The 26,656-nt window shown below is 36.5% G+C and overlaps 1 protein-coding gene across 5 annotated transcripts in view; it reads left to right on the forward strand.

Annotated features, from left to right (window-relative positions):
- Positions 1 to 26,656, forward strand: part of EXOC6 (exocyst complex component 6) — a 101,348-nt gene that overhangs the window by 53,859 nt on the left and 20,833 nt on the right. For 3 of the 5 annotated variants that reach the window (XM_086467412.1, XM_086467414.1, XM_086467415.1), the window contains 3 exons: positions 4,584 to 4,763; positions 13,562 to 13,703; positions 21,701 to 21,774. In XM_086467412.1, the coding sequence (XP_086323538.1) occupies positions 4,584 to 4,763; positions 13,562 to 13,703; positions 21,701 to 21,774 (396 nt within the window). Of the gene's footprint in view, positions 1 to 4,583; positions 4,764 to 7,856; positions 7,887 to 13,561; positions 13,704 to 21,700; positions 21,775 to 26,656 lie in introns of all 5 variants that reach the window. The other 2 variants (XM_086467411.1, XM_086467413.1) reach the window with 1 other exon arrangement.

The following is a 26,656-nucleotide window of genomic DNA, read 5'->3' on the forward strand; positions in this document are numbered from 1 at the left end:
AGATCAAGCTCCAGTTTGTGTAACGTTTCCCTTTTCTGAACAGAATCTGGCAAAACAGCTAGTTTAATCTAAAATGTTTGTATTATTTATTTGTTTTTATTCTACAATTGAAATATTTTGTGGTATATTTTCAAATTCTGTGGTAATATAAAAGCAGTATTAAGAATGTGTTACAAAGCATAAATTATTCAATTATCTTTTTAGAGTTTGGATTTTATTTACACGTTCTTTATGTACACAATATTACTTGTTAAAATGATTAGTGGGAACTTGACTATTTCTAATGTATAGCAATTACACAAGCTGCGTTTTCTTTGACACTTTTTAGAAATGGCAGAAGTACTTCAGCTTATATCTCAAAAATTAAAGTAAGTCATAGATGATGTATACTCAGCATAGACAATTGTAATTTCAACAGTTAGCATGGCAACATTTGTAAGCCGAGCATAAAATAATCCTAAAATAAAAAATGTTGTAATTTTATTTCTATATATGGCTTCTCATCTCATTAGTAGGTGAAGTGTCCTGGTTGTTCTTGCATTTGTCTATACAAAAATTCTGAAGGATTTCGAAAAGAGGAAACTAAAGCAAAAATACCAAGTGACTTGTATAGACACATCTGATGTCCTTGGCAAAGCAAAAACCAGACCCTTATCTGTGAAGTCCCTCTCCACAATATTACTCAAAAGGCCTTAGTCCTTTTCAATTGTAAGGCAGACACACGTTAGAGAAACTTGCACGTAAAATAAAATATGCCTAAGATAAGTTAGTAAAGATTCTGATTCTTGCTCAGACTGTTTTATGTCATAATGACCCTAGTAAGCTCTAAAACCAGATCCCAACAGCTGGACTCTAGCTATGCTGAGTGCAAAGATGGTTTCGTCTCAGGTCACTGAATGGCCCTATACCAGAAACCCTCCTGCGCTATGACAGCACTGGGGACAGGTGTAGAGACGCTTGGAGATCTTCCATGCTTTCTGGTGGTGGTTGAGCACTTGATGGTTGTGTACGTTGAAGAACCAAGTTTTGGTATTCATATACATAAAATATGGCAGAAATTATTTCATTGACAGAGTCTGCTGCGTAGCTTTTTTGGCTTAGAATAGAAGCAAATATGTGCGCTTGGGGGGTGGTTTGGGGTTTTCTTTCTGAAGAAAACATTCTCACAGAATAATCTTCTATAGGTTACCTTGTGCTGTTAATTCAGCCAGTGCGTTGCTGCCTTAGTTGCTTGGTGCTTCTATACAAAAATTTTTGAAAGAAACAAAATAGAACAAAACAAAAAGTCATCAGGGATTCCAAAGCAGCTGCAACTTGAGCTTTAGGCATTTGGGGCTTTTTCAAGGTACACTGAAACAAAGGAGGGTGATTTCTTGCATTTATGGGATAAAGAGGACTAATCCTATTGAGAATAGTTCTGTTTTCTGTACATCATTTTTTCTCTTGATGCAGTATGTAGCCTATCCTGTTATAATATCCCCTCTGGCACAGGTGTTAAAAGGTGGGTGAGGTGGAATAAGACATCATCATTGCAAGACACTTCATATTTCCAGTGGATTGCCAACAATTTTCCCATTAACTGTCATTTGTCTTGCTAAGGATTTAATGAATAAGGCAAGACAGAAAGTTTCTGGCCTAGCAACTGCAGTTAGGTTACCATTGCCCTACCAGCAGTTTTACTAATTTTGCCATGTCCTTAAGATCTAGGCTGCCTGGTTTGCTTGTTGTGTACTGATAGTGCGTGTGTGTCTTTGAATTTGTATATCTATAGATATTTTTGTGTAAGGTCAGTCTTTTTAACATTCGAACAAAACACTTAATGCAGCCAAAGTCTTTAATTTCATTGAGAGGTAAGAGGTTCTTCATCCTTGAATTTCATTTAGTAAATGCACTTGAAAGTTTGCATTGTATTTTGTGCTGATTGCTTATGCTGTAAGTTATGTTTAACTGTCCTATAAACTGTCTAAGCTCTATGGGAGGGAATCACACAATATTATATCTGTGTTCAGTGAGCTTAGTATCTATGCACTTTGGAAAAATACAGAATGAGTGCTGACAAACACATAGGATTTTTTTTCATGATTTCTCTTCTGTCTTTTTCCCTGGAGCACTTGTTAGCACAACATTCTCAACTTATAGTAGAAAATTCTTTTCTCATTAATCCCTCTTCCCCCCCCCTCTATTTTAATGAAAAACTGCTTGCACTTCCCCAACTGGGCACTCACAGAGTTTGGTATGTTCTACTGTTATTAAATTCATCTCCTGGTGGCAAATCATGTCACCTTCATTCTTTCTGAGTGGTCAAAAATCTCCTTTTATTAGCAGCATTGATCATATTTACATTCCATGAGATGATCTTATAAGTACATCTTATTTTTTTTAATAGAAGCCTTCAGACCTATTTCATGGCTACTGTTTGAGAGGGCTGTTTTTCTGATTTTGTTTTTGTATATAAGATCTCATTTTAAAGCATTGTTTCACATGGGAGGAAATAATAATTAAAAAAAACACACAGCAAAACCTTGTTTAATTTTACTATGTTTTAAAATTGTGTTTTTTCAATAGTTATAGCCATGTTTTCCATCTCTGGATGACCATTATTTTCCTTTGTTTAGATCAGCAGTTGCACTAGGCATAAGTAGATGTATTTGCAGATCTAGTTGATAAAGATTTTGAGCCCAGGGTCTCAGCATTAAGATGCGTAATGGCTGTTGGAGGCCAGATACATAGCATCAAATACTGTGCAGGGCTTCAAGACATCCTCTGAGAGAAAAGCTGTTTAACGAAACAGCATCATTTCCCCTTTTCACTTTATAATGGCGGAAAATCCGGTGAGCTTTCAAAAGGTTTTGATGCAATTCTGTGATCACATTAAAAGAAGAGATGGAGTTAATTTATCTGCCTCTAGGAGTCACCCCAAATCTCAATACCGCTAACTTACTCTTGACTTGTGCATGGAATTCACAGTGCTGCTTCTCAGAAGTGACTTCTGGGTTTGAAATCCAATTGCTCGGCTGCTCAGTTTTCTCAGGGAATAGGGCAACAAACCTTGCTTAAAGTGCAGGTAGCATGCTGCTCCGATTGTAAACCAATAACCAAAGCAAAATAGAAAAAGACAAAAACAGGCTTCCAAAACAAAAACTGAAGGACCAGTCTTGCCATTGCCAGTAAATCATCTTAGCCAGTAAAGATGATACAACCACTCCATAAATTACTTAGTTTTTAAACAAACAAAACGCCAAACACAAACAGACAAAAAATCCAAGCAATTGCGCTAAACTTAAGCAGATATATTTGCAAGTCCTGTCATTGTAGGTGGTTGAAACTGGGGTCTCATTGTTAATCAGAAACTTTAAGTATAGACTTGACTTTAATTGAAGCTTTTGTAGTTATAGCCATCTACAAAATCATGGATGTCAGCATATTTCTTTAGTTGGCGTGTTAGTAGGTTGCCAGATTCTTGTGTGTTGGATTGGGAGAGCTGTTCAGCAGAGGCTTTTACAAGTTGGTTTGTCAATAAAAGTGCTATTTTTAGGGAACCGTACTTTGATATTTATACGTGGCAGGGCTACATGCTTTCTTGCTTCCTCCTGAAGTGCCTCATGGCCTGGGGCCTGACTGAAGACTGCATTTGACACACTCAATGTGATGCCACCTTTGATTTTTCTTTTTGTCTTATTTACACCTTTCTGAAATGCCATGTTTTTGGACTGCTTTATCCTAGAGGAAAGTAGCAATGGGAATTTCATCCACTTTTATGTTGCTCCAGTATATCCCCCCATTTTTACTCTCTAAAAACCTTCAGCAACCGACCAGTTCACTTTAAATTAAATGGATCAGTGAAGAAAGTTTTTTGTTCAGCCTAAATTAGAACGTAGAATTTATTGAGTATCTTTAAATTCCAGGCTGGCAAAAGCATGCCTTTCCAGCAAGATACACCTTATCAAGCATCTATACATAGATCCCATTGCATCTATGAGGATGTCCCCTAAACAAATAAGGCTGATAGATAGCATTGTAAACTCACTTCACAGTAAATGCTAGAGTTTACCTTTGTACTGTTGCAAAAAGTAGAATCCGGGAGGTGGCTGAACAAAAAGTAGGGGTGGGAGGAAGCAGGAGAGTGCTCTGAATCACGGTGTGTGATGACCAGGATTTTTAAAGGAGGATCAAAAATGATGAGTATTCCTCAGATGTGCAGCTTTAAGACATTAATTACGTAAAAATCATGCAGTTGCTGGACCTCTAGCCATAACAGATAAAATGAATAGTTTCTTTTATTATTTTCTTTGTAAAAGAGGACAAATAAACTTTCTCAGGCTGAATTAAAGGTGATTGTTGTGAAGAGAGTAAAGCAGTTTGATTTTCTTTTCTTTACAATTTGCTTTGTCTCCAAATTCAAATTAATTTAATTTGTTTCTTGAGAACTTAGATTATTCAGGCATATTCTGTTACAACACTCTCAACAGTATGCATGATGGGAATATTAATATTTTGGAATAAGTTTCATTGATTAATATAATTTTATCTCCATTCTAATAATATTTTAGAGTTATGACGATTGCACACAATTTTTTTTTCAGGATGCAAGGCATGCTGCAGAAGGAGAAATATACACAAAACTTAACCAAAAAATAGATGAATTTATTCAAATTGCTGATTATGATTGGACAATGTCTGAATCAGATGGAAGAGCCAGTGGATACTTAATGGACCTTATTAACTTTTTAAGAAGCACGTTTCAAGTTTTTACTCATTTACCTGTAAGTGTTCAAAATTAAGTTTAATTTCAAACTATTGGAGCATTATTTTATTTTAGAATACTAAGATTTTGAAGATAGATGTGATTTTTAAATTGTGCACATGCTGGCAGATGTATTTTTTATTTTCTTTCAGTGCAGATGCATTTTCAGATGTGTTTAAGTATGTTGATGATGCTTACCCATAGTAATACTTAGAAAATACTCTCAGATACTTCAGTAATTTTGTTAACAACAGCTAATTTACAAGTAGTGTAAGAACTCATTCAGTTTTCTAGAGCATCAGATGGTCTTTTTAATTAACCATATTGGTTCTGCGTACACATACATTGATTCAAACAGTGCAGAATTGGTGCAAATCCTGCATTTGTGTGTAAGATTATGGAGGCCTTTGATTCTCCAAGGTTGCTTTTAGCTAAATAGTTTTGGTCATAAAATTAATTTTATTCTAGTTAACTGAGCTTCGTTGAAATGAATCCTTGTTCATATTCAAATTTATCCTGTGTTTTTTTGTCCCAGGTAAAAGGGTACTGTTAACCTGTTTTATGTACTAATCATTGCATTCTGTTGTCCAATTTCCCCTTCCTTTAAGACAAAAAGAAGACAATTTCTACTTTGATTTATCATCATAATAGTTTATAGCTTTGTAGGTCTGGAGTACATCTGCTTTTCATCAGCTTGTCCTTGGTTGCTGCTGTCAGACCGATGTCCGAGTGCTTCACTTGACTTACGTGCAATGCCTATAAAGAATAAGTCCTCAATGCATATAGAATGTTTTGAGGCTGCAGACTGGAAGTAAAGGATAATTTCTTTACATGCCCAGCAAGGCGTTGAAGTTGCTGGCATAGTGGGCTTATCTGGTCTTCCAAATCACATGTCAAAAGGCTGTGACTCTTCAGTCCCCTTTTTTTTTTTTTTTTTTTGTACTGAACCAGAGACATAACCCACTCAAAATATATTATGTAATATTGATGTGAATATGACATGTGAGGCATGTGCTTCTGTGCCAAATCAGTTGGTTTTTTATAAAGAATAACAAGTTTGTTAGATAGTTAAATTAGTTGTAACTTAATGTACAAAGCAGTGTGAACAAATGGCACTGCTCCTCAATGGTCATATGCATATAGCAGTGAAGGGATGTGTAACTCCTAGAGAAGGATGTACAGAAGTCTGCCATAAATGTATGTTGTGATATAGCTGTTTGTAAATGAGTCACAGACAGAACGAAATAATGTGTTAAGAGGGATGGAAAGAAGCAGCTGTGACATTAGGACTTGACAAGTGTGAAAGGAATAGAAATATGTGCCGGGGGGCATAAGTCAACCTTTGGAGAAAGCTAGTTCCTGTGAAGAGGTTATTCTGTAATTTCAGACTCTGGTCGGGTAACAGACAGGATGTAGAACTATGTGGACAGCTAGTCTGGTCTGGCAAGAGGGTTCTTGTAACTTTTTTACTTATCCCATGTATCCCTATTCTGGCTTGGCCAGTTGTAGAAACATACAGTCCTATGAATGTTGTTGTGCATGAGCTGTGGAGGTTGTATGAAAATGTGTATACAGTTTCATTATGGTGATTCTGGTTACATTTGTAATAATTATTTTCATTAAGAGAAAATTTGTAGTGAAAGCATTTTCAAAGATAAGCCCAGAACTAGGTCCCATAGCTCATTAAAATAGTAAGTGCTTTGGAGTGCTAAACAAGGCTAGATTCTTATATGCCATAGTTAAGATTTGAAATAGTTTTGGAATTAATTTTCATTAATGGATTATTCCATTAATGTCACAGTGTTGTTTCCATAATAATTTTTCTATGGCTGGCAGAAACATCCCACTGCTCAAAACAGTTTCTCAGAACCTTTTCTGTAATTAGAAATCAAAAAACACACGTCGTAGCTACTGGCCATAATTCTAGTAAGGGAAGAGCAGAACAAGTAGAGGAATCTGTTCTTTTCCTACCTTAGTGTACCTGATCATGTTAGAGGGCATTCATTGTACTAGGGCCAGGGGTGCTAGTTGGCCACAGTGGTTCTCACTGGTCTTGTTCAAGAGTCACCGACTTTCTGATGTTGTTTCAAACTATGCACTTCTTGTAGAAGTGTTATAATATGTTCTTTAACAATTTTTTGTTGCTGTCGTTGGGCTCCTGTTGTTAGTCGTGTTTTATTTTAGCTGTGTGTGTAAGCTGCGTAAATGCACAGGGATGTGTCTCCTTTTGTGTTTCCATGTGGGGCTATACTGGAGCATTTCTGTACCATATGACCATTTCTGTACCAATGTAGACATAACTTTGAAAAAATCTATCTCATGTTACGTAGCTGTTTTATGCAATTTGTATAATTTTTATTGGAACATTATAGGTCTAAATCAGGTAGATCTCAATTTTACTGAAATGCATACTTGTTGGCACAACTTAGTTGGAGTCTGATCTCTCTGTTGAATCACTGGAAAGGTCTTGCATCTCTGAAGCTTTTTTTTTCCCCCTCTTAAGTTTTACATCTTAATTTTCCCCTCTGTGGTTGTTTACTGTATTTAAGAAGTAGTTTTGGAAAAGAAAATAGCTTTATTCTGTCCTGCAGTTATATTACCATTAGATTCATGTTAAAATTTATTAATGGGTCATGTTACATTTAGATTCTTACTGTCCTGAGCCATTCTAAGTCTTGCTTGGACAAAGTATGTTAATGATGTACAGATGGCCTCTGAAAGCCAAGGTGGTAAACATGGCATTTATTTTTTAAGCTAAATATTTTGGAATACATTGTTTCTTATAATGAAAACTTTCTGGAAAGTCATATCAACAGACGCTTCGTCATTTGCAGTTTGCTACTTCGATATTTTGGCATATGGTTCCTTATTACAGAAAAACATTTTATTGCCAAATTAGTATTATTTCAGTTATAATTTCTGTGTTATGCCTAGACAAAATACTGTATAAGTTCAAAGAAAATAATTTAAGCAATTATGTAGCTGTAATTCTTTTTGGAAGCTTTTCCTTACCTTTTATTGCTACCAATTTTTTATTCTTTTTTTTTTTTTTTGATGTTGACAGTACATCTTAATTTTTTTGTTTTGATTGCCTTACTGGTTTCCTTCTCAGAATAACAACAATGACCATGCAGCTATGTCGGTAAGTAGATGCAAGATGAAGAAAAAGCATGTGAACTGAGAAACTATGAACTGCCTGCAGGCTTATTGCTTCAATTTTTAATCACTTAATAAAAAGACTCTTCTGTTTTGCTGATGACTTGCTGCGTACCTTGTGTGGTTGCATGCAGGGATCAGGTTAATGACTAACATTGAGCTTTCGTACACTGGGACAGCAGGAGCCCTAAAAACCTTGGAGAAGGTCGGTGGGTTGTGCCTCACATCCCAAATGAGATAATTTAGAGACTATGAGACCTTTTGGAAGAGAGGTCAGGTATCAAGATGCACCTATGAGACATGCATACAGAATAAGGATAGAGTGTTATAACAGAATAAAGAATCAGTGAAAGTTCCATCGTTTCTCTGCTGCCTCTGCCTGGGGTCAAGGGAATGTGTGTACTCAATTATTTTTTTTTCTTTTTTTGAGAATATGGATGGCATTTAAGAATTCTTCCAAGCCCCAATTATTTTCAGGTCATCAATTTTTGTATAAGGAGTTTATTTTGATTTGGCATAAGCATTTCCATGATAATGAAGGTGTTGAAATTAATATTGTTCTGATAAGAGTAGCTTCTGAATACTGAATTTCTGAACTTACTTTTACTAATTTTTTCTAATGATATGGTTGAATCTTTTTCACTTAAGCAGTGTACAGCAACAAATGTATACTGTGCTGTTCACTGTTTAAGTGACCAAATATGTAAGGCACTTAGGGTACACAGTGTGGGAATAAATCTGTGCATTGCTATGGTCTGAAAAGCTATTGGCTGAGTAGTAGCTCTGTGGATCTGGAGAGAGTGTCTATCTAGAAGTAGGCTTCCAGGTTGTCAGGAGCCTAGAGCACATGAGTTACAACTGGAGGTTTAGGGAGGTAGGAAGAAGTTTGCACGAAGAGGGTAGTGCGGTGTTGGAGGAGGTTACCCAGAAGGGCTGATACCCAGACAGGCTGTTGAATTTCTACCCTTCATTGTTTTGAAGGCTCAGCCAGAAAAAAGGATAGTGGACCTGAATGAGTGTTTGTAGTAGTCCTGCTCCAAGTAGAAGGTTGGACTACATGACATTGGTGGTTCGTTCCAATGAATATTTCTATGATTTGACTATTCAGCCTTACATTGAACTGTCAAGCTAATAGGTGTCATGAGCACTACGAATTTTGAGTATTTTGTGTAGAAATACTTCCTGTTACTGTTGAATAGGTGTCAGCATGCTGGTTGTGTCACAACCAAGCACTAACAGAATTTCAGCAATGCAGAGCACAGAGGCTGCATTCCTTTTGGAAGGATATAATTTGAGAGTCATGTGGGTTTTAATGATTCTGTTTTCATAAGTCACAAGAATTTAGACTTTTGGAATTATTTCTGTTTTCAGAACATCCCATTTTGGGTTCATATTGCAGTTTATAGTGCCATTAGATACTTCAAATAAAAAAGCAAATTCAAATTTCGTTATACAGCCATTAATGTAATGAAATCAATTGGATGATCAAATTTGTTATTAAGGACATGCATTTTTTAGTTTTTACTTTGAACGGTTAAAGAAAAATGTTACCTTCTATTTTCAAGTTGATTAGTTTGAAATTACAGAGGGTGTATATGTAAGTAGTTTTAATCTAAGTTTAGAATTAGCTGAAGTTTTATTCTAGATATGTGCTTTGTCAGTACAAAGTTAGTATTGGACAACTCTTTGGAAAAGAATGACTATTGAAAAGTAACAGTTACAAATTACTTTCAAGTGGGTATTTTTTATTATATCAGTAAAGTTTGGGGGAGAGATTGGAAGTAAAATGGATTCTTAAAAATTCCATTTTTTGCTATACTTGTATTTTATCAGTAGTACAAAAGTGTGGTTTAGTCCTGATGTTAAGTAATACAATGTTTTAGTTGTTATGACTGATAAAATCTGTGTGTTTAGTTTCTTTGTATTTTAGGAAAGTTTTTCATTATGTCATTTTGTATTGTTAAATTAATTCTTCATCTTAACTTCTTAGATTTAACAGATAAGTTTTGTTATTTCCTTTTATGCTGAGGCTGGCAGTTTGTGTTATTTTATTGTTTCTGTGATTGGCAGCAAAAGCCTAATTTCACAGCTTGCAGTGAGGGTGAAGGGGTGGTAGTTTTCTGGAGTTATATTCAAAAATTGTCAATCAACAGCCTCCACAGGCTACTTACAGAATGGGGTTTCTTACCGATTTCTCGAAAGGCTGCTTCATGCTGTCTTTGATTGGCACAGCCTGGCAGGGAGGATGGATGGATCTGTCACTGGCCGGTTAATTGTGTTGCTGGTCTCAGCCTGACATCAGGTCTTTGACTCCTAAGTGGCTCAATACAAAACAAATTAGCAGATTGTAGTCATATTTCTCATTCTATATGCTTTGACTTTGTTGAATGCAGTCCATAAATCATATTGACTGACACCATAGTGAATGATGAAAGCTGCCTTTGAGACAGCTAGCATGGGTCTTAGAAAGCAGTACTGCGAAGATGCAGTGGAAGGATGCATACAGCTGACCCTTTGGGAATTTCCTAGGAGCCAAATGTCTCTTTACTGCAATTGTTCTTAGGAGAAAAGCTTTCGGGTCCTATAAAAAAGGATTTAATATGTCAGCAGATTCTCTTTACAAGTTCCTTTGAAATATAAGAAGTTTGTCTAAGGGTTTTTGCTTTTTACAAACTTGTATTTCAGCAAAACGTGAAGGCTGGGTGAAAAAACAGTTGCCTTTAGCACTGTTAGCAGGTGTTTTTGCTTATAGAATAGAGTCCTTGTTTCCTAAACTTTACACTGGCTGAGTGGAAGAATAGGTTCTGTAGATAGCAGCAATTAGCATAGGCACAGCGGAGATAATAGTAGTGTCTCCAAAGGGGAGGCAACTGGAGCAAATGTGAGAAGCCTGCTGAATCGCTGCATGCTATTGAATATAGATAATTAATTACTAGATACAGTAAACACAGCCACCTCCCCATGCCCCCAGTAAAAAATAACAATAGTAATTTAAAAAAACCACAAACTGACAAATATTATTAAGAATGTTTTAAAACTAGAGATCCGTTCAGTTCTGGGAAAAAAAAAGTTGTTGCTATGTTCACAAATCCTTAAATTTCCTCTTCAAAATGCATTATGAAAAAATGCCAAGGAATTGATAAATTGGTGAATGGTGGAAATTTGGAGATAGATTTTTAACTAGATCTCATTTGTCAAATACAAATTTGAATTTCATTCTTTTCTGAATATTTCACATCCAATGTATTTTGAATGGGAAAGCACTGAATTTTGAAGAGGATAACAGTAAAGTTCACATTTCTCTCAGTTAATATTCAGCATTTTGATTGATATACATAGCTTTGTTTTTTCTCTAGATTTAAGAAAATCGAGTGATTATATTGAGTAGGTATAAACTGTGTATAGTAAACTTCTATTATTTGTTGATGTGTCATGTGAACAATAAGCCTGTAGTTCAAGTTACATAGTTGAAAATAGTTTGAATTTTAGGATGCTTCCATTTTATGAAATTTTAAAATAAACATTAAACATACATGTATTGATAACTATTTAAAGCCTAAGTGGCTTTTACCATATCATTTCTGTATTGTAACCATTATCTTGTGCTCCAGTACTATTGATATTTGCCAGATTGTAGCAATTAACTACAGGCACTTGTTAGAAATATAAAATTCTGTCTTTTTTGTAAAATGATAGAGGAGTACACATTGTTTGCATATAAAAGAAATTGAATGTTAAAATTTTTCTTGACAACCTATTAATCTGGTTGAATTTTCATTACGTTATAGTGGCAGCATAAATAGGACATGGAGCTGATTTGATGGAGCAGTACATTAAACAGAGATGCAGTAGTTGTTCCATTAAATCAAAATGACATTTCCATTAAGTATTTCAAACGTACTACACTGTAATTAAATTTACTGTGTCCCTTCTCACCTCTTCCCTCCCCCCCCCTTTTTTTTTCCCTCTTTTTTTTTTTTTCCCATTCATATTGATATGGTTCTGCTTGGGGAATAGAGCTGCATGTCTCCCAGTGTAATTACCATTGGGTTTGGGAGACTTTTAAGCATGCTGTTCTTGCATTGTTTCTTACATTCCTTGTTGTCAGTTCATCTGTTTTGGTCAAAAATGCTATTTGCTTTTCTGGGATTTTTAATTAAGAAACTGACATCTCATTTTAGATATAAAGCTCCTAACAATTCAAGGTGTCCTAATGCTAAAGAGGTATTAGCAAAAGCCATTTAATGTTTCAGTGTGACATGTGAGGGAAGCGGATGCTTTCCGTTGTATTGTCTACATTTTAATTATGTTTTAACAAAGAATGGATTTTTAAAGTACAAAATATTTAGGGCCAAATTTGCTTTCTGTTATTGTTAATATGAGCAAGATGTCTTGTTAAGGACAAGATCTGGCTCTTCAGATGTTGGAGCAGAACTTTCCAAACTTTTTGAGACAGTGAACTGCTGTCTATTCTCATAATTTTTCATTGTTTATATGGGTTTCTGTGAGTCAACAATTAATTGATCAACCTGACTTTGCAGAAAACAGCTGGGGAACCATTGCTTTAAAGAAATAGGTGTCATCGCTTTACTGATGGATATAAGTGAAACGATAGAGGGGTGTGCTCCAGTAGGTGTGTTATGTAATTATGATTTCTTTCATGTAAGCATGTTACTAGCTACCTTTGTTTCAATATGTGTTGTAACATAGATGTCACTTGAAAAGCATGGGTTTAGTGCATTAAACTGTAGAGATTCATATAATTGCATTTGAAAGCCAAGATCACTCTGCTCTAAAAGACTGCATTGCTATGAATAGAACGGTGCCATCTGATTGGGTATCTGGTCTTAATTTGTTTTCTTAATTCTAAGGTACAATTTCCATATCTTTCAATTTTTCTGTACTAATTTTAAAATATTTTATCAAATTAATATCTGATTTTGTGCTTTGTTTTTGGGTCTCATGTTTGGAAAACTGTTTGTCTCAATTACATATACATCACAAAGAGAAATGTTACTAACTAGACTGTAGTTGGGAAATTATTTCTATTTTGTACAGCAGAGGGCTACATTTCATTTTGTAAGTAGTTGATTACTGACAGCACTGATTTATTAAGCACCTGAAAAGATGATGGATTAGCATGGATATTTTAAATAATTTAGCAACGAGCTTTGAGATGGTATTCAAGCAATTAAGGTGCCAATAATTAGCACACACTGTTACAAGGAGTGCCCCAACTGAAAGCAATGGGTTTGGTTTATATAAAGTTTTTATTTGTAACTATTGTAAAAATGCACAGCATGTTGATTTCCATTGCGTTCTTGCTTTCATTCTGTTTGGGTAAAAAAAAATCCACAAAGCTGTTCATATGCTTCAGCAACTTATATTATTATTTTGCAAATGTTCTTCATGAAGACTGTTGGATTTCCAGAAGAAATATCAATAATTGCTTTAACATATATTTAATTTAGTTCCCCGACTGATTTAATAGAAACAAAGCTAACAGGTCAAAGAAATAACAGCAAGTGTGATCTTTCTCCTTCTAATCTAAGTCCTGCGTCATTAAGACTTTTGAGTATATATTAAAATCAAAACAGATAAACAGTTCTTTAGTGATGTATCATTTGTTTCTATCTTAAAACCTGTTACTCTTTCTACTAGGGAAAAGTGGCCCAGACAGCTTGCATGTCAGCCTGCCAGCATCTTTCAATGTCCCTAATGCAGATGCTACTGGACAGTGAATTAAGACAAATAAGCATGGGAGCAATCCAGCAGTTTAATTTAGATGTGATACAGTGTGAACGTGAGTAGATGTCCGAGAATTCCTTTCTGTATCTGTCTTAACACTGCAAAAGAGTTCTTTAATGTCAGTAATATACTGATCTTTTTCTGTAATCTGCTAAAGCTTTGTCTTTTTAAAAAAAAAAAAAAAAAAAAATCAGTACAGCTTCTTGTAAAGGTATTTTTAAGTAAGTATGTTAACATTTCTGGGGATTTTTTTATGAAACTGTTTTTAACTCAAGTATCTGACTGAAACGTACATCTATTGTTACTCCTAGTGGGATCATGATCGCTGTATCCAGTAAAAAGACCATAGTCTAGTACAAAATTGCCCAAAACCACTATGTAAATATTACACTTTTATAACTGAGGAAAAAAAAGTCAAATATCTGTGAAATTTTAATTTTTCCTCTCAAGTTTATTTATTATGATGCAAATTTAAAATGTGCTGTTACATAGAGTTTCTTCCCTCCTACAACTACCACCACCTTACTCACTGTGCAGAATAATAGTACTCATTTAGTAAACATCAGATGTTGGTTTATTTTTACTCTTCAAAATATAATTATTTTATAAAACTGGTTCAGTCCTGCACTGAAGGCAGGATTAAATTACTTACATTTTGCATGGAGCTCACTGCTGAGAATGAACAGTTAATCTGTATGAAGGAAGCTACTTCCATAACATCCTTGTGTTATGAATAGGTTTTAGGTCTGATTGTATAGTTGATGACTAAAATACAGTGAAAAGGCTCACTAACATGTTTTTCAATGCGTATTTTTAGAATCTTATGCTCTGTTTTTTTCAGAGTATCTTTCCTGTTATGTGTTTGAGGCATGGATCTCAATGATTTTGGTCACAGCTGTAAAATGGGGCAGTTCTGCAGGTGGTATCCTGGGGTTTTTAGTTTGGACACGTGAAAAAAATTGATGACTACTCAATTAGCAGCCACCTATGGGAAACTGGACATTTGATTTCAAGCAATTTGGTTAGCATCACAAAGGGTTCTTGTGGGAAGTCCACAGGGCCAGGGCTAAGGGGAATTTTTGGCATTTTAACCATACACTTGTCTTTCCTTCTCCTGCCTTATTTGTTACATTGCAGCTAGACTCTGTAACAGGTAGAGCAGGCATCTTTCTGACAGTGGTTTGTTATACAGCCTTAAGGCCTTTTACTGTGTGGAGTGAACTGATAGGATTATCAGGGCCTGATTGAAAAAATATTTGTGATTAAAGTTTGTCTCATGATTGCACAAGCTGGCCAAACAGATAATGGTTTGACTTTTTTTTTTTTTTTTTCTTTTAGTATGCTTGATGTTGCAAATTTAATACTGTTTTTTCAGGTGGGTGGGTAGGGGTAGGGGTATGTGCATTTGTGTCACTTCCTAGATGTAAAACAGATCTCAGCTGTGAAATCAGAAATAGCATAGTATTCATAATAGTGACAGCATAATCATTCATCTAGACAAGCTGATTTGGTGCACTCACTAAAGTCATCTGCCTTCTGAACAAGCAGTGTAACAGCGAAGAAAGCTTGCCCACTACTTTATTATTCTGCTTCTAATATTTAAAATACCATCTGTGAGCAGCGCAGTACTTTACTCTGTATAGTTTAACCGGTTCACTGCTTCACTCAGGCATTTCTAGCAGTACAGAGGATAAAATGCATGCCTTGCAGGTGGCTTTCACAGTATGAACAATATGTTCACAGCAAAGTAATGAGAAGTCCCAATGAGTCCAGCTGTTGTCTGCATTGTTTTCAGATCATCTTCTCAGCCTTTGCCCTGTTATGCACCATCCTAATTTCTATTCTTTCTACCATCTTTGGTTGCTGCGCAGTGGAAACTTCTATCAGTGAAGAGATCTTAGTAGAGTTTTATTTGATCTAACATGGTAGCATTTCATGGTTTTAAGATTAAAACATAACCTTAAGACAACGTGTTTTATTATATGTAGCTGTTATATTGAGCATATGGCATGGACAGGACAAGAAAAAACTTGGGCCAAAATGAGAAAGTTTCAAAAAATTAGTAACTTAAGGACTGAAAAATGCATTCTTTTCACTGTTGTGTAACTTCTAGCATGGGCTGTACAGATGTAAAGAGTAAACTTTAATTCTTCCTTTCTGCAAAGCTTTTAAAGCACATTAGAAAAAAATTTGGTTTGCCCAGAAACCCTTTGAGTAGTTTAAATATTATTATGGAAGCTTGTCAGAATAGTACATTGCAACAAATAACATGTTGCAATCTGTGCAATAAGGGATCAACGCAGATTTTGCACAGACTGCTTTGCTGTTGGGGTTTCACTCATAGGGTCCATCGCAGGCACATTCCAGGCCTCACTGTGATGCCTGTGATTTATGTTCTTGCTCATCACCCTCCCCTAGCTTTATTCTTTGACACTTTGGGATTAATGGATACAACAGCAACATTTCAATTAGTGCTTAGAGTGTGTGAATAGTTCACAACTGTTGGGTAGTTTCCTACTGTATTGTATATGTGGGTTTGACATTTTACTTTATACTCAGATGCATTTTGAACTGAGAAGTTATGTGAGATGTAGAAAGTTACGAATATCTGAAGATACCTTTTTAAAAATTCTTGACAATATTCTAGATATTTATTCTGATCTTTAACATTGTGTCTTTATTCTTTCTAATACGAACTGGAGGAGATCTAAATAAGAGCAGGAAAATGTGATTACTTATCAGATTTTTTCTTTTCTATTAAAAAGCTATTTCTATCTATTTCTATCAACATCCAACAATCTGTTAATGAGCAGCAATCTGTTAAAGTCAGTAAGTGCTAAAACTCTTAGTCACAGCAAACAGGTAGAATGATAAGTGGACTTCCAAGAAAGGAAGGTGGAAGGGAAGGAGGTGATCTTGTGGTGAGCTCTGGGATTTCATTATCCTGCATTGCATTTATCTGCAAAGTACCTAACTTTAAAAAGCAGAACAGAGAATCTGTAAGTATCTGATACTTTTGCTCAAGAATAGTGATAGTATCAGGTGGTCTTCTCTGATGATTTATAAAAATTTGAAAAAAAGTTATGATCTCCTTGCTCTGCTTCTAATAATTTTTTTGTTTTCCTTCAAAATGTTCTAAAAGCTTTGTTTGGTTTCAGTTTGTCCTATTCTAATTGAAGTATTTCCCCACTCTCTCTGCATGTTTTATAACTTAAGGCGGTGTATTACCTCTGCATTTTACACCATTCTTTTTCAATAGTGGTCTTCCAGTAGGGTGATTTGGATTCTTACAACAGTATTCAGAAAAATAGAATGTACTATGTCCCGTTGAATAGAACCCAAATCGTAGTCTTTTGCTTGGATATTGCATTTCAGTGCCCTGAGGAAGGAAGTGGGTGGGGGAGGGGAGGTGTTTGCTGTTTCTTGAAGATAAAATTCAAATGTGGCTTGCTGTATCTCTTATATCAGCTTTTTATGAAGGAATTGGAACTTGTCAGAAATTCTAATTGCTGAAAGAGTTAAATGTAATTTTTATAATTTATGTGTCACATAGCTGAATTGTGAGACAGGATTAATTGGCAGAAGGAGGTATGATTGAGTGGGCATCCTTCTTCACCCAGACATGAATCTGTGCGAGGATGAAAAGCTTTTGGATCCTGACTGTAGATGACCGTGGGTTAAGGAAGAATTAGTGCAAAGCAGGGTGCAGTATAGCTTCCTAACCAGCCCTACGCAGGGCTTCCTGTTGGTTCCTCCTTTTTCACCCACCGTGTGGACAGCTGCAGTGTCCAAGAGCAAAACAAATCTTGATCCAAGTGCTCTCTGTTGAGTATACGTGAAGGTAATCTCCAGGTGGGTGTGCCAGAAGCTGAGGAACCCAAATCCTGTTTTTCCTTGAAAATGCACTATATTCTCCTCTGGAGGCCCCTCACTTTACCTGCCTCCTCTCCCATCTGGGAAGTCAAGTTAAGTCACTTGAGACCATCCTTCATCTGCTGGTCACATATGGCAGCACAGGAGTGAGGGGAAGCGGTGAGATCTGGCTGGGCTGGGGGCTGCTGGCGAGCCAGCTGCCAGCCCTTCAGCGAGGCTCCCCTCCAGGCCTGTTTGAACAGCTGAAGCATCCAACAGGGCTGCGAAGTGGCTGACGGCTGCTGAGACAGTCACCTGATTCTCTGTTCTTCCTTTAAAAATACATTTGTAGCTTTGCTGTCCTGCCTGTGAATCAATGCTGTGAGGCTGAAGTAACAGTTCTAATTTAGCTTTTGTTCCAAAGTCTGGACTCTGATTTTTAATTTCTGCCATTGAGCAGCAAAACTATTCGTCGGGAATTAGGTACTGAATTCCCAGACCAACAGAGAGGCACAACCAGATGGCTAAAATATGGGGTTTTGAGAGAGTAAAATGAAGAGACCTGTTAATAAATCTAGAAGTGCGTAGAAATTAAGTATGGTTTTCAGTTAAAGATGTTTTAAATTCCATTTTAGCAAGCACAGCCTTTTTCTTAAGATATCCATTAGCACATGTATATATCAATTCACATGTATCCTGTATACAAGACGTAATTGAAAGATCAAAGCAAAGTATTCAAAAGAAAATGGACTGAAGTCTTCTTTACAATATTTAAATTTTCCATTCTCGTGTGTTACCTCTCAGCCTGTTCTTGTATTATTAACATGCTTTTTTCATTACACCCTACCTCCTGTAAATTGCCAGACTGCCTGTTGTAGGAAGTACGTTGAGATTGTACATATTGTGGACACACATTGTGCCAAAGACAGAAAAGGTCTACACAGTATCAGCAAAGTGCAGGGAAAGATGATGTTAACAAAAGCCTTGTGAATACCAGATTCATGTAATGCATATTTTAAGCTTTTTTCCCAAAAACATTGAAGGTTGTTCAGACAGTTGTTTGCCCCCATGTGTGACAGTTTAATGATGATCTTTGCATTTCATTCTCATAAAATTCCTGAATGCTCTTATGTACACTATAACAGTGAACCAACCAGCCACTTACCCTTCCAAATCCTCTTTAAGCCTAGAATGAATGTAGGGAGTGAGTATTTTAAAAGATATAGTATGACAATGTTTCATTACAATCTGGAAAAGGACCCTTAGGACAAAGACACTAAGAATGTTAATCCTGTTCTTGTAATATCTTCCTAAAATGCTGTGCGATAGAAAATATTTAATTAGCTTTGTAAAATTGTTAGCAAAACTTAAAAGCCCTGAGCTGAGGGTGGAGGGGGAATTGTCTGACCGTTACCATAAGTAGATTATCTTTTTGCCCTTTGAACTCACAAAATTGTAATAATAAAACAAATTCTACTGTAGTCACCTGTCAAAAATGACCCAAACGTGAGAATAAATGCTTGTGCTATAGTGAGTGTCCCTGGTGTTGTAAATGTGTTCATAATATAAAACCGTAGTTAAAGAGAACAAAGCTTATACGATAATCAAGGTTGGTACCTTGTGTGCTTCTTGTCTATAGCTGCAATGGTAGTAGGTACTATGTAGAGAAACTAAATCATACTGCATTATTTAATACATTAGGATAAAATCCAAACTGTTAACCTGATGAGCTGCAGAAAGGATGCAAGTATTTGCCCTGTGACAAACAAAAGTATCCCACTATAGGAAGGTACCTCCCAAAGTATAAAGTGCTGGTAGCCGACTGAGAAGTTTTGCTGCAGATCACCCTTTTCAGTTATATTCACTTTTTACTTCTGTAGCCATTTCTTTGCCGCAGTTCTTCCTTCTCCCAGTGCTACCATTATGGAGTGGCTGGAGGAGCCCAGATTCTAGTGGGGGAAGCTAGTCAGTCTACTAGTGTGAATGGAAAGTTATACGGGATTGGATACACATGGGCCTTATCTTTCAAGAATAGTGCAGTACTCCTTGCTTGTTCAGGGGATGTAGAGTAGACGTCTTCTGACCATCACGCTTATCCTCCTTAGTGTGCTGCCGTAGCTCACAAGTCACGTACCTCTTTTTAGCTGTTTGCTATGGGGCGTTGCTAAGAATTCCCTGCTATAGTATGGTGTTCACAGTTTAAACACTATGTTTGGCTGACCACAGGGGCCACCATCATAGATCTGTCTGTCCCTGAAGAAATACCTGCAGAAGACGGCCATTGAAAGACACAACCCTTTAGCCTAGGGTGTCCAGAAGAATGCTTTTATGGCCCTGGAGATCTCTTATTCTTCTGCAGGCTGGTGGTGTACAGACTGTTTTCTCTTTGCTGCTTTTAAAGAGTTTATTATTAAGCGAACGCTTTCTCTAAAATGCTGGGTTTAGGATATGTTTTTTCTACTGTTTTTTATCTTCTTTTTTATTTAAAAATCGTCCTTGTGGTAGATTGAAGTTCCCTGAAAACTCCCCTAGAAAGTTGGTGTTACTTATAAAGTAGGAAAACCAGATAATTTAAAATTCAAACTTGAATACAGTAATCAGTGAGCACTTGCCAACTGTTACCAATACTAGTCTGTGACATTACAGTGTGCTCCCTAAGGTGTTTGATTGCTATTTTTGATTCCTTTAGTTGATGAAGCAGCAAGTCATATTCCAGTTTAATTCATTCTTCTATTACATGACTGTCCATAAAAATTTTTTGCATTACTGTAATACAAGTAATAAATTCTGCCTCTGCTGGTAAAGCTGCTACTCTGATACTGTATTCATCTATTACTAAGATATTCTTAAATATTCTGAGATGGTCTTAGTAGCTTCTTGTAAAAATCTTACACTTAAGTAATCCATTTAAGTAAGAATCTTTATTATTTTCATTTACAATTGCTTTCCATATAATCATTTTTAGACTTGTGAATAGACTACCTGAATTCATTAGTTTGCTTGAAGTTGAACCATACATTCAGAAGTAAATGATTGAGCCCATTATTTTACTGTCATGTTAGCTCAGGCACCAATGTCTTTCTGGATGTTGCTTTCACTCGATAATCCAAATTTTCTAACTAGACATTAAAAAGTATCTATTAAGGATTTCATATTACTTTTAACTGTTACTTGGAGTCTGTGGCACAGTAAGAGTTGAGCACTGGATCTGGAATTTTTTTTGGATACATGTGTTCTGTTTCCTCTACTATTGAATGACCCATTTCTCAAACTTGGAAAAAAATGTTACCTTTCACTGCCTCAGAAGATAATTCTCAAGCTTTTACAGTAATATCTACTTTGTTTTGTTAAGAGCTCTAACTGAAGAGCATAAGAAAAATTCTCAAGCTCTTTCGAAGTAAGACGTCTAACTTGAGTGGGGATGTGAGGCAGTGGGTGTTTCTGCAAATGTCTTTGTTATTAACATGTGACTGGGATAAGGTAAAAACAAAAAGTGTATTTATTTTTAAGTTTGACAATTATTGATTATTTTCTAATTTAAATGAATAGCTGGCTTTTTTCATTACCATAAGTGTTGCCATTTTTTGTATTTTGAATATAGTTTTACCTTCCAAGTTTGGCAGCCTATTTTTGGGTTCAAAAAGAGCAGAAGTTCATTATTGATAAGCTGGCTAAAAGGCATGAACAGGCATTTCAGCTCTGTGATGACTGTGGCTCGTTGAGCTTTCCACCTGTCCTCTACGCATTAAACTAACTCCCACCTTAGTGTTTGTCTTTTAGTGCTATTTGGCTAGAGGTGGGGTTTTTATAGCGCGGACACTGTAACAAAAGCAGATGTTTGAAAATATGTTGACAGCCATGGAATTGGTATTATTTCAAAATTCTTCAGTAATCATTCGCCTCAGGCCAAAAAAAAAGGTGTTGGCTTGTGTGGTTGTAGCATTACTACTGGGTTAGAATTTTAAGCAAAACTCCTAATAATGCTCCTAAAGGTATTATTTTTTGGTATTATTGGAAAAGATGGGTAAGTTGTTTGTTGGTTTGCTTTTAATCACTGTGAGTTATTAGTTTAATCTTTCTGTCAAACTAGTTTAATTTTAATGCTAGCTAGCATTTTTATTGTATAGAGCTTGATTTTTCCTCTTAGATTTTATTTAAAAAAAAATCTACATCCATAATATTTTTAACCTTTCTTTGCAGTGTTTGCTAGTTCTGAGCCAGTGCCAGGATTCCAGGGAGACACCCTGCAGCTAGCTTTCATCGACCTCAGACAAGTAAGACAATAGTTGTTGTTTTTTATCCTGCTAATTTCCCCTTTTGACCAATTCTGAAGTTATTAATTTCAAGAACCTTTCATGTTTTTGCATTCCCATGTAATTAGTTTAGAAAAGCGGTTATTTCAAGTGTTATTAGTGGCACTATTCCCTGTAATTTAGCATTAAACTGTTTCTCCAATGTGTTGTTAGGGGGCACTGTGCTACTGGAGGTACTGTTACATGGGTATAAGGTTGAATTTTGGTTCTGACAATTTTGTAAAGATTCTGTGACGCCTTTTTTACAAGAGTGTACATGTTACCCTGGTGTGCGCTGGCCTGATTCCATTCTGAGCAATTGGTCCTGTCTACAAAACGACTCCCTGAAGAGCAGAATCGGGCATGGTATAATTGAACATTTCCTTTCCTTAATTTGTTACATAGAATTATTTTAAACTGTTGGAAAGCATCTTTATTCCAACTGTTTGATCTTTGTTTTATACAAAATTTAATTTTAAACACCTTAATATTGGAAGCACTTTTCCACAGTTCTTGCCAAAAGGAAGGTTTTTTCCAGACTAAAATCTACTTATCTTAATTTCACATACTTATTTCTATTCCCTGCTGTCTGTAAATTCTGACACTATACCCACCCATAGAAATTAATTTTCAAAAACTTTTCGTACTTGAAATGAGCTTTTAGAAAGATTTTATTTTTTCACAATATTGCGAGTAGAAGTGTCATTTAAATGGTGAAATGAATCATTAGCTGCACATGGAGGGTCTTTAGCTTTCTGCAGATGTTGGTGATGTTTTTCAGCACCGTTATGAGGCTAAGTCATCAGAAAAGAAGAGAAATTTAGAAAGAATTCCATATCAAATTATATAGTAAGAATATTTTTTTGCTTTTAACAGTTTAGCAGGTTTTTCACAGCAAGATGATGAAAAGGCATTTCAGAAGGGAAAATGCCTGAGGCAAAAGTATTCCAGTTTCTCCTAATAGTTAGAAAAGGACTCCATTAAAGTGACTTTAAATGAAGTGAAAAGGTAGAGTTGTCTGTTACGTTTTCACAGTAATATATGAATGAACACTATCTCGAATGGGATAAGCGTGAACTATGTGAGAAGGATATAGGATTGTGGCCGTAAGATTTTTATTTTTTTTTCTTGTGATACTTGTACATTAGGAGTTCCAGAATTCAGTATGTAAAGATATACTCTGCCAGACTTCAAATATTGCAAGTCTTGCCTTGACTAGCAGCCTTCCTCTTTTGGATTCTTTTTTGTCCTGCTTTTGTTATCAATGTTAGAGGTGACTAAACATCTTCCAATTTGTACTAAGTCAGTTTAGTTGAAGGGAAAGGGTGTTGAGAGATTTTGGCACCATTTCTGTCATCCACTTAAGTGGAATAAATCCTTGCAGAGTCTATATTTGTTTCAAGGGAAAACATGATTTCTAGTTATGCAGGAGGGCAGGGTGTGTACATACTTGCTACAGGAAATAAACAATATTTTTGTATCTTTTAAGCACCATTACATAAATAGGGATTATGTTGTTTATGGTGGCTCTCAGTTTATGTTAGAAATTTATATTTAGAATTCTCTTGATGCAAGTAACACTTTATAGAGAATGCCATGGGAATCTAATCGATTTCAGATACTTTATAAACAGCAAAAGTCTGGGCAACTCTCTATTTGGTTGCAGTTGGAGCTTGTAGATGTAGAATAGTTCTACTATATTTGTTTTGTTTTGTACTATATTTTTGCATGCCTTGCCAAAACGTATTGCAAGCACACATTAAAAACATTTACCATCTAGTAAGGATTTGCAATGTTTTCCGTCTCTTCCTTATTTGTGATCCATTTCTATCTTAATAGAGTGGATGACAGTTCTTTTCAAGAATACTTAGAAAAGCAAGAGAGCCTTTTTCAGAAAGTTCTTATAAAAGGTCATGCTTCTGTTTTTTAGTTTGAATTTGATACTTCTTCATGAATTGCAGGATATGAAAGATAAGGAAGTAGGTCCAGTGGTCAGGTTTTACCTGCCCACCCGGACTGTGCCCTGAGGTCAAACTCCTGATATTGGCTGTTTGGTACAGAGGAGCTGATGACAGGTAGGGGCTGATACAAGGGGGAAAGCTTGAACCATATCAAAGCTAAAAGGCAGGAGATTTGGGACTCAGTGAGAGACTGTAGCTAAAAGATGGATCAGCAGGATTGCCCTCTTCTTAAAAAGCAGCTGACCTGCAAGGGAAAAGACTTTATCGTCCTGCCAATCACATGGTTGCTAATGGAAGCCAGTTATCCCAACAACAGCTTACTCTCTCTCTGTTGTAGTAGGGCAATGTGTAAGATTAATGAGGATTGGGCAGCAGAATATTGTAGCACATTTCACTAAAGAAGTATGTCACTTACAAGGAGCTAGCTTGCAAGACAGAGAGGAAAGAGCTACACTTGAATAATTACCAGCGGGGGCGGGGGTTGGGGGGGGGGAAGCAGGCAGGGAGCAGCTTTGAAAAGAATTGCCATAGGTACTTTTGTCCTAACAGTTCCTGATCCTCCGTCTTTCCCTGAAGACAATGTATGGACAGCATGTTGTCCCCAGCAAGCCCACTTCTTTCCTTCTTCCTTCCACAGACATAGAAGAGCAAAGAGAGAGAGAAACAGTTGGCATGAGAAAGAGTTGCTTCTCAGAAGAGAACAGTAGTTAGTAGCAGGAAGTTCTAAGAGGCCAGGAATCATGAAGGGGCAGGCACTTACCGATGTCCCCTTTGATAAGCCACGTCTGTCTCCTTACACTATCCCCTCTTATGCTCTTGTCATACATAACATGCTCCTTAAAGATCCTAGTAATCTGTAGAAACCCTAGTCAATAAAGATTTTTGTGCTATTCCCATAACCATAGTATCTCAGCATCTTACAGATGTGACTTGGTGTGGTTGGCTAATCACACATAATGTGTACTGATAGAGAGTTACATGGCCATGATCATCTAGAAACTTAGAGCTCTGGCTAGTTTAGCATCTCCTAAAGCAGCAAGCAGCTGCTAAGAAAATTGGGATAGACTAATGGTTCTGTACAGCTGCACTGATTGTTTCATGCCTCATGCCACTTGTCTTAGGTATGACCTCAGGTCATACCTATGTGCAGCCTTTCACCCCACCTACTTAAAAGCCACTGAGGGGCAGACCAGCTCAGCAAAGTGATTATCAAAGTGGCATGTGCTGCTTTAAAGAGACTGGTCTCTGCCATCTCGTGAAGATGACCCAGCTCTCCTGTGACCTGCACCGCTTTCTGAAGATAATCTCTTGCTACTGTCTATATAGAGAGCCTGGGTAAATAGTGCAGTGGCCCAGAGTGAGATGGAATGAACTTTGGGGACTTTGCTACCAATTCAGATCCTAGGTCAATTGGAATTAACCTTCAAAAGTAAACAGGTCTTAGTTCATCCTACTTGAATTAGTCTCTGAGGAGGCTCAGCCTCTGACATGAATTAGTTTTGTCCTGATCATGATCTGTTCCTTAGTGTCTAAATACTAGGGTTAAAGTTCTGGAATGTGAGGCAGTTGATGTCCTAGACACTTAAATACTGTGAGGAAAAGGCCTGAATCTTACAATTTGTGCATTATTCTTTGGAGAGCCCGTGTAGTGTGTAGCGGACAGGAATGGTAACTTTGTGATAGCCTGAGAGGTCAACAGTTGCTGTCCTAGGGCAAATTTCCTGGTTCTTAACCAACTGGGTGGTAACAAATGCATATTCTTGAAATCAGGTCGTTGCCTGCAGAGTTACGAACTAAGCTGCAAATGTAGCTTGGCTTTTTTTCACTTTTGACTTCACAAGTTGTTTCTAGTGTTTCTCTCCACCACGAACACTACTTCAGTTTCAAACAGGCCTGCTTCCTCTGCTGTGTACTTAGCCACCTTCATGATTATGGAACTTCCTTACTTTGCCAGAAGTGAGGAGAACTGTGTCTCATCTGTGTTCTTTTGGCACTTAAGTACTTGTTAATATCCTCCAGTTGCTGTCAGTCCTGGTCCTGCAACAGGGGCAGCTGTCTCAAGTGAACATAATCATATGCTGTTGGTAACCCCAGAGTTAAGCAGTATCTCCACCCACATGGTAACAGAGTTAACAGTCTGATAGTGGCATCCCCCGGTCTGGGAGACCAAGGGCTGTGAACGACAAGGTTCATAAATTCTGCGTAGCATTCTCGAAGATTTTTAGCAATTTCTGGAAACATTTTGCTGACATTAGAGGTAAATTAAGACATAAAGACATAATGCAATCAATGTGCTTAATATACAGAATAATGTACCATGGAAACATTAGAAGAAACATTTTTGTCAGACTTTTGTTTATAATGTGTGTAAATAAGATGTCAATAAGCACTTCTATGAGCTCAAGTTATTAGTAATACACAATATGTATTCCTTCTAAAAATTGATACCTAATATTTAAAAGTATAATGTAATGTATTTTCTTCTAATTCCAAAGCATAATGGAAATTACATTGATAGTTTCTTGAGTTGCTTGTCCATTTATTTTGTAATGCATTTTCTGGTGTATTGTTGGTGAGAAATATCACTAACCTTCTGAACTGTAGTGTTGCATGCAACAGATGTAAGTTTATCTGAAGGAGAAAATTCTTACTAGTACTTAATATAGTCCTCCTTTTTCTTCTTTGCTTCTCATTCATCACTGAGAGATGACTCTGTCCTTCTGATAAACTCAGAAGTAACTCACTGTAGGTAGGAACCATGTAACAGATCGCTGGGCTTCAGTCCTAGCCACGGAATTGTCTGCCACTAAAGGCAGGCTGACAGCTCAGTCTTCCCCACTGTTTTGTTTGTAGTGTTTAATTTGAATTAATTTCCTGTGGTGGTAACTGTATTTCAGCTCTGG

The sequence above is a fragment of the Leptosomus discolor genome, chromosome 6 (assembly GCF_034619465.1).
Source record: "Leptosomus discolor isolate bLepDis1 chromosome 6, bLepDis1.hap2, whole genome shotgun sequence".
In the NCBI taxonomy this organism is placed as follows: Eukaryota; Metazoa; Chordata; class Aves; order Leptosomiformes; family Leptosomidae; genus Leptosomus; species Leptosomus discolor.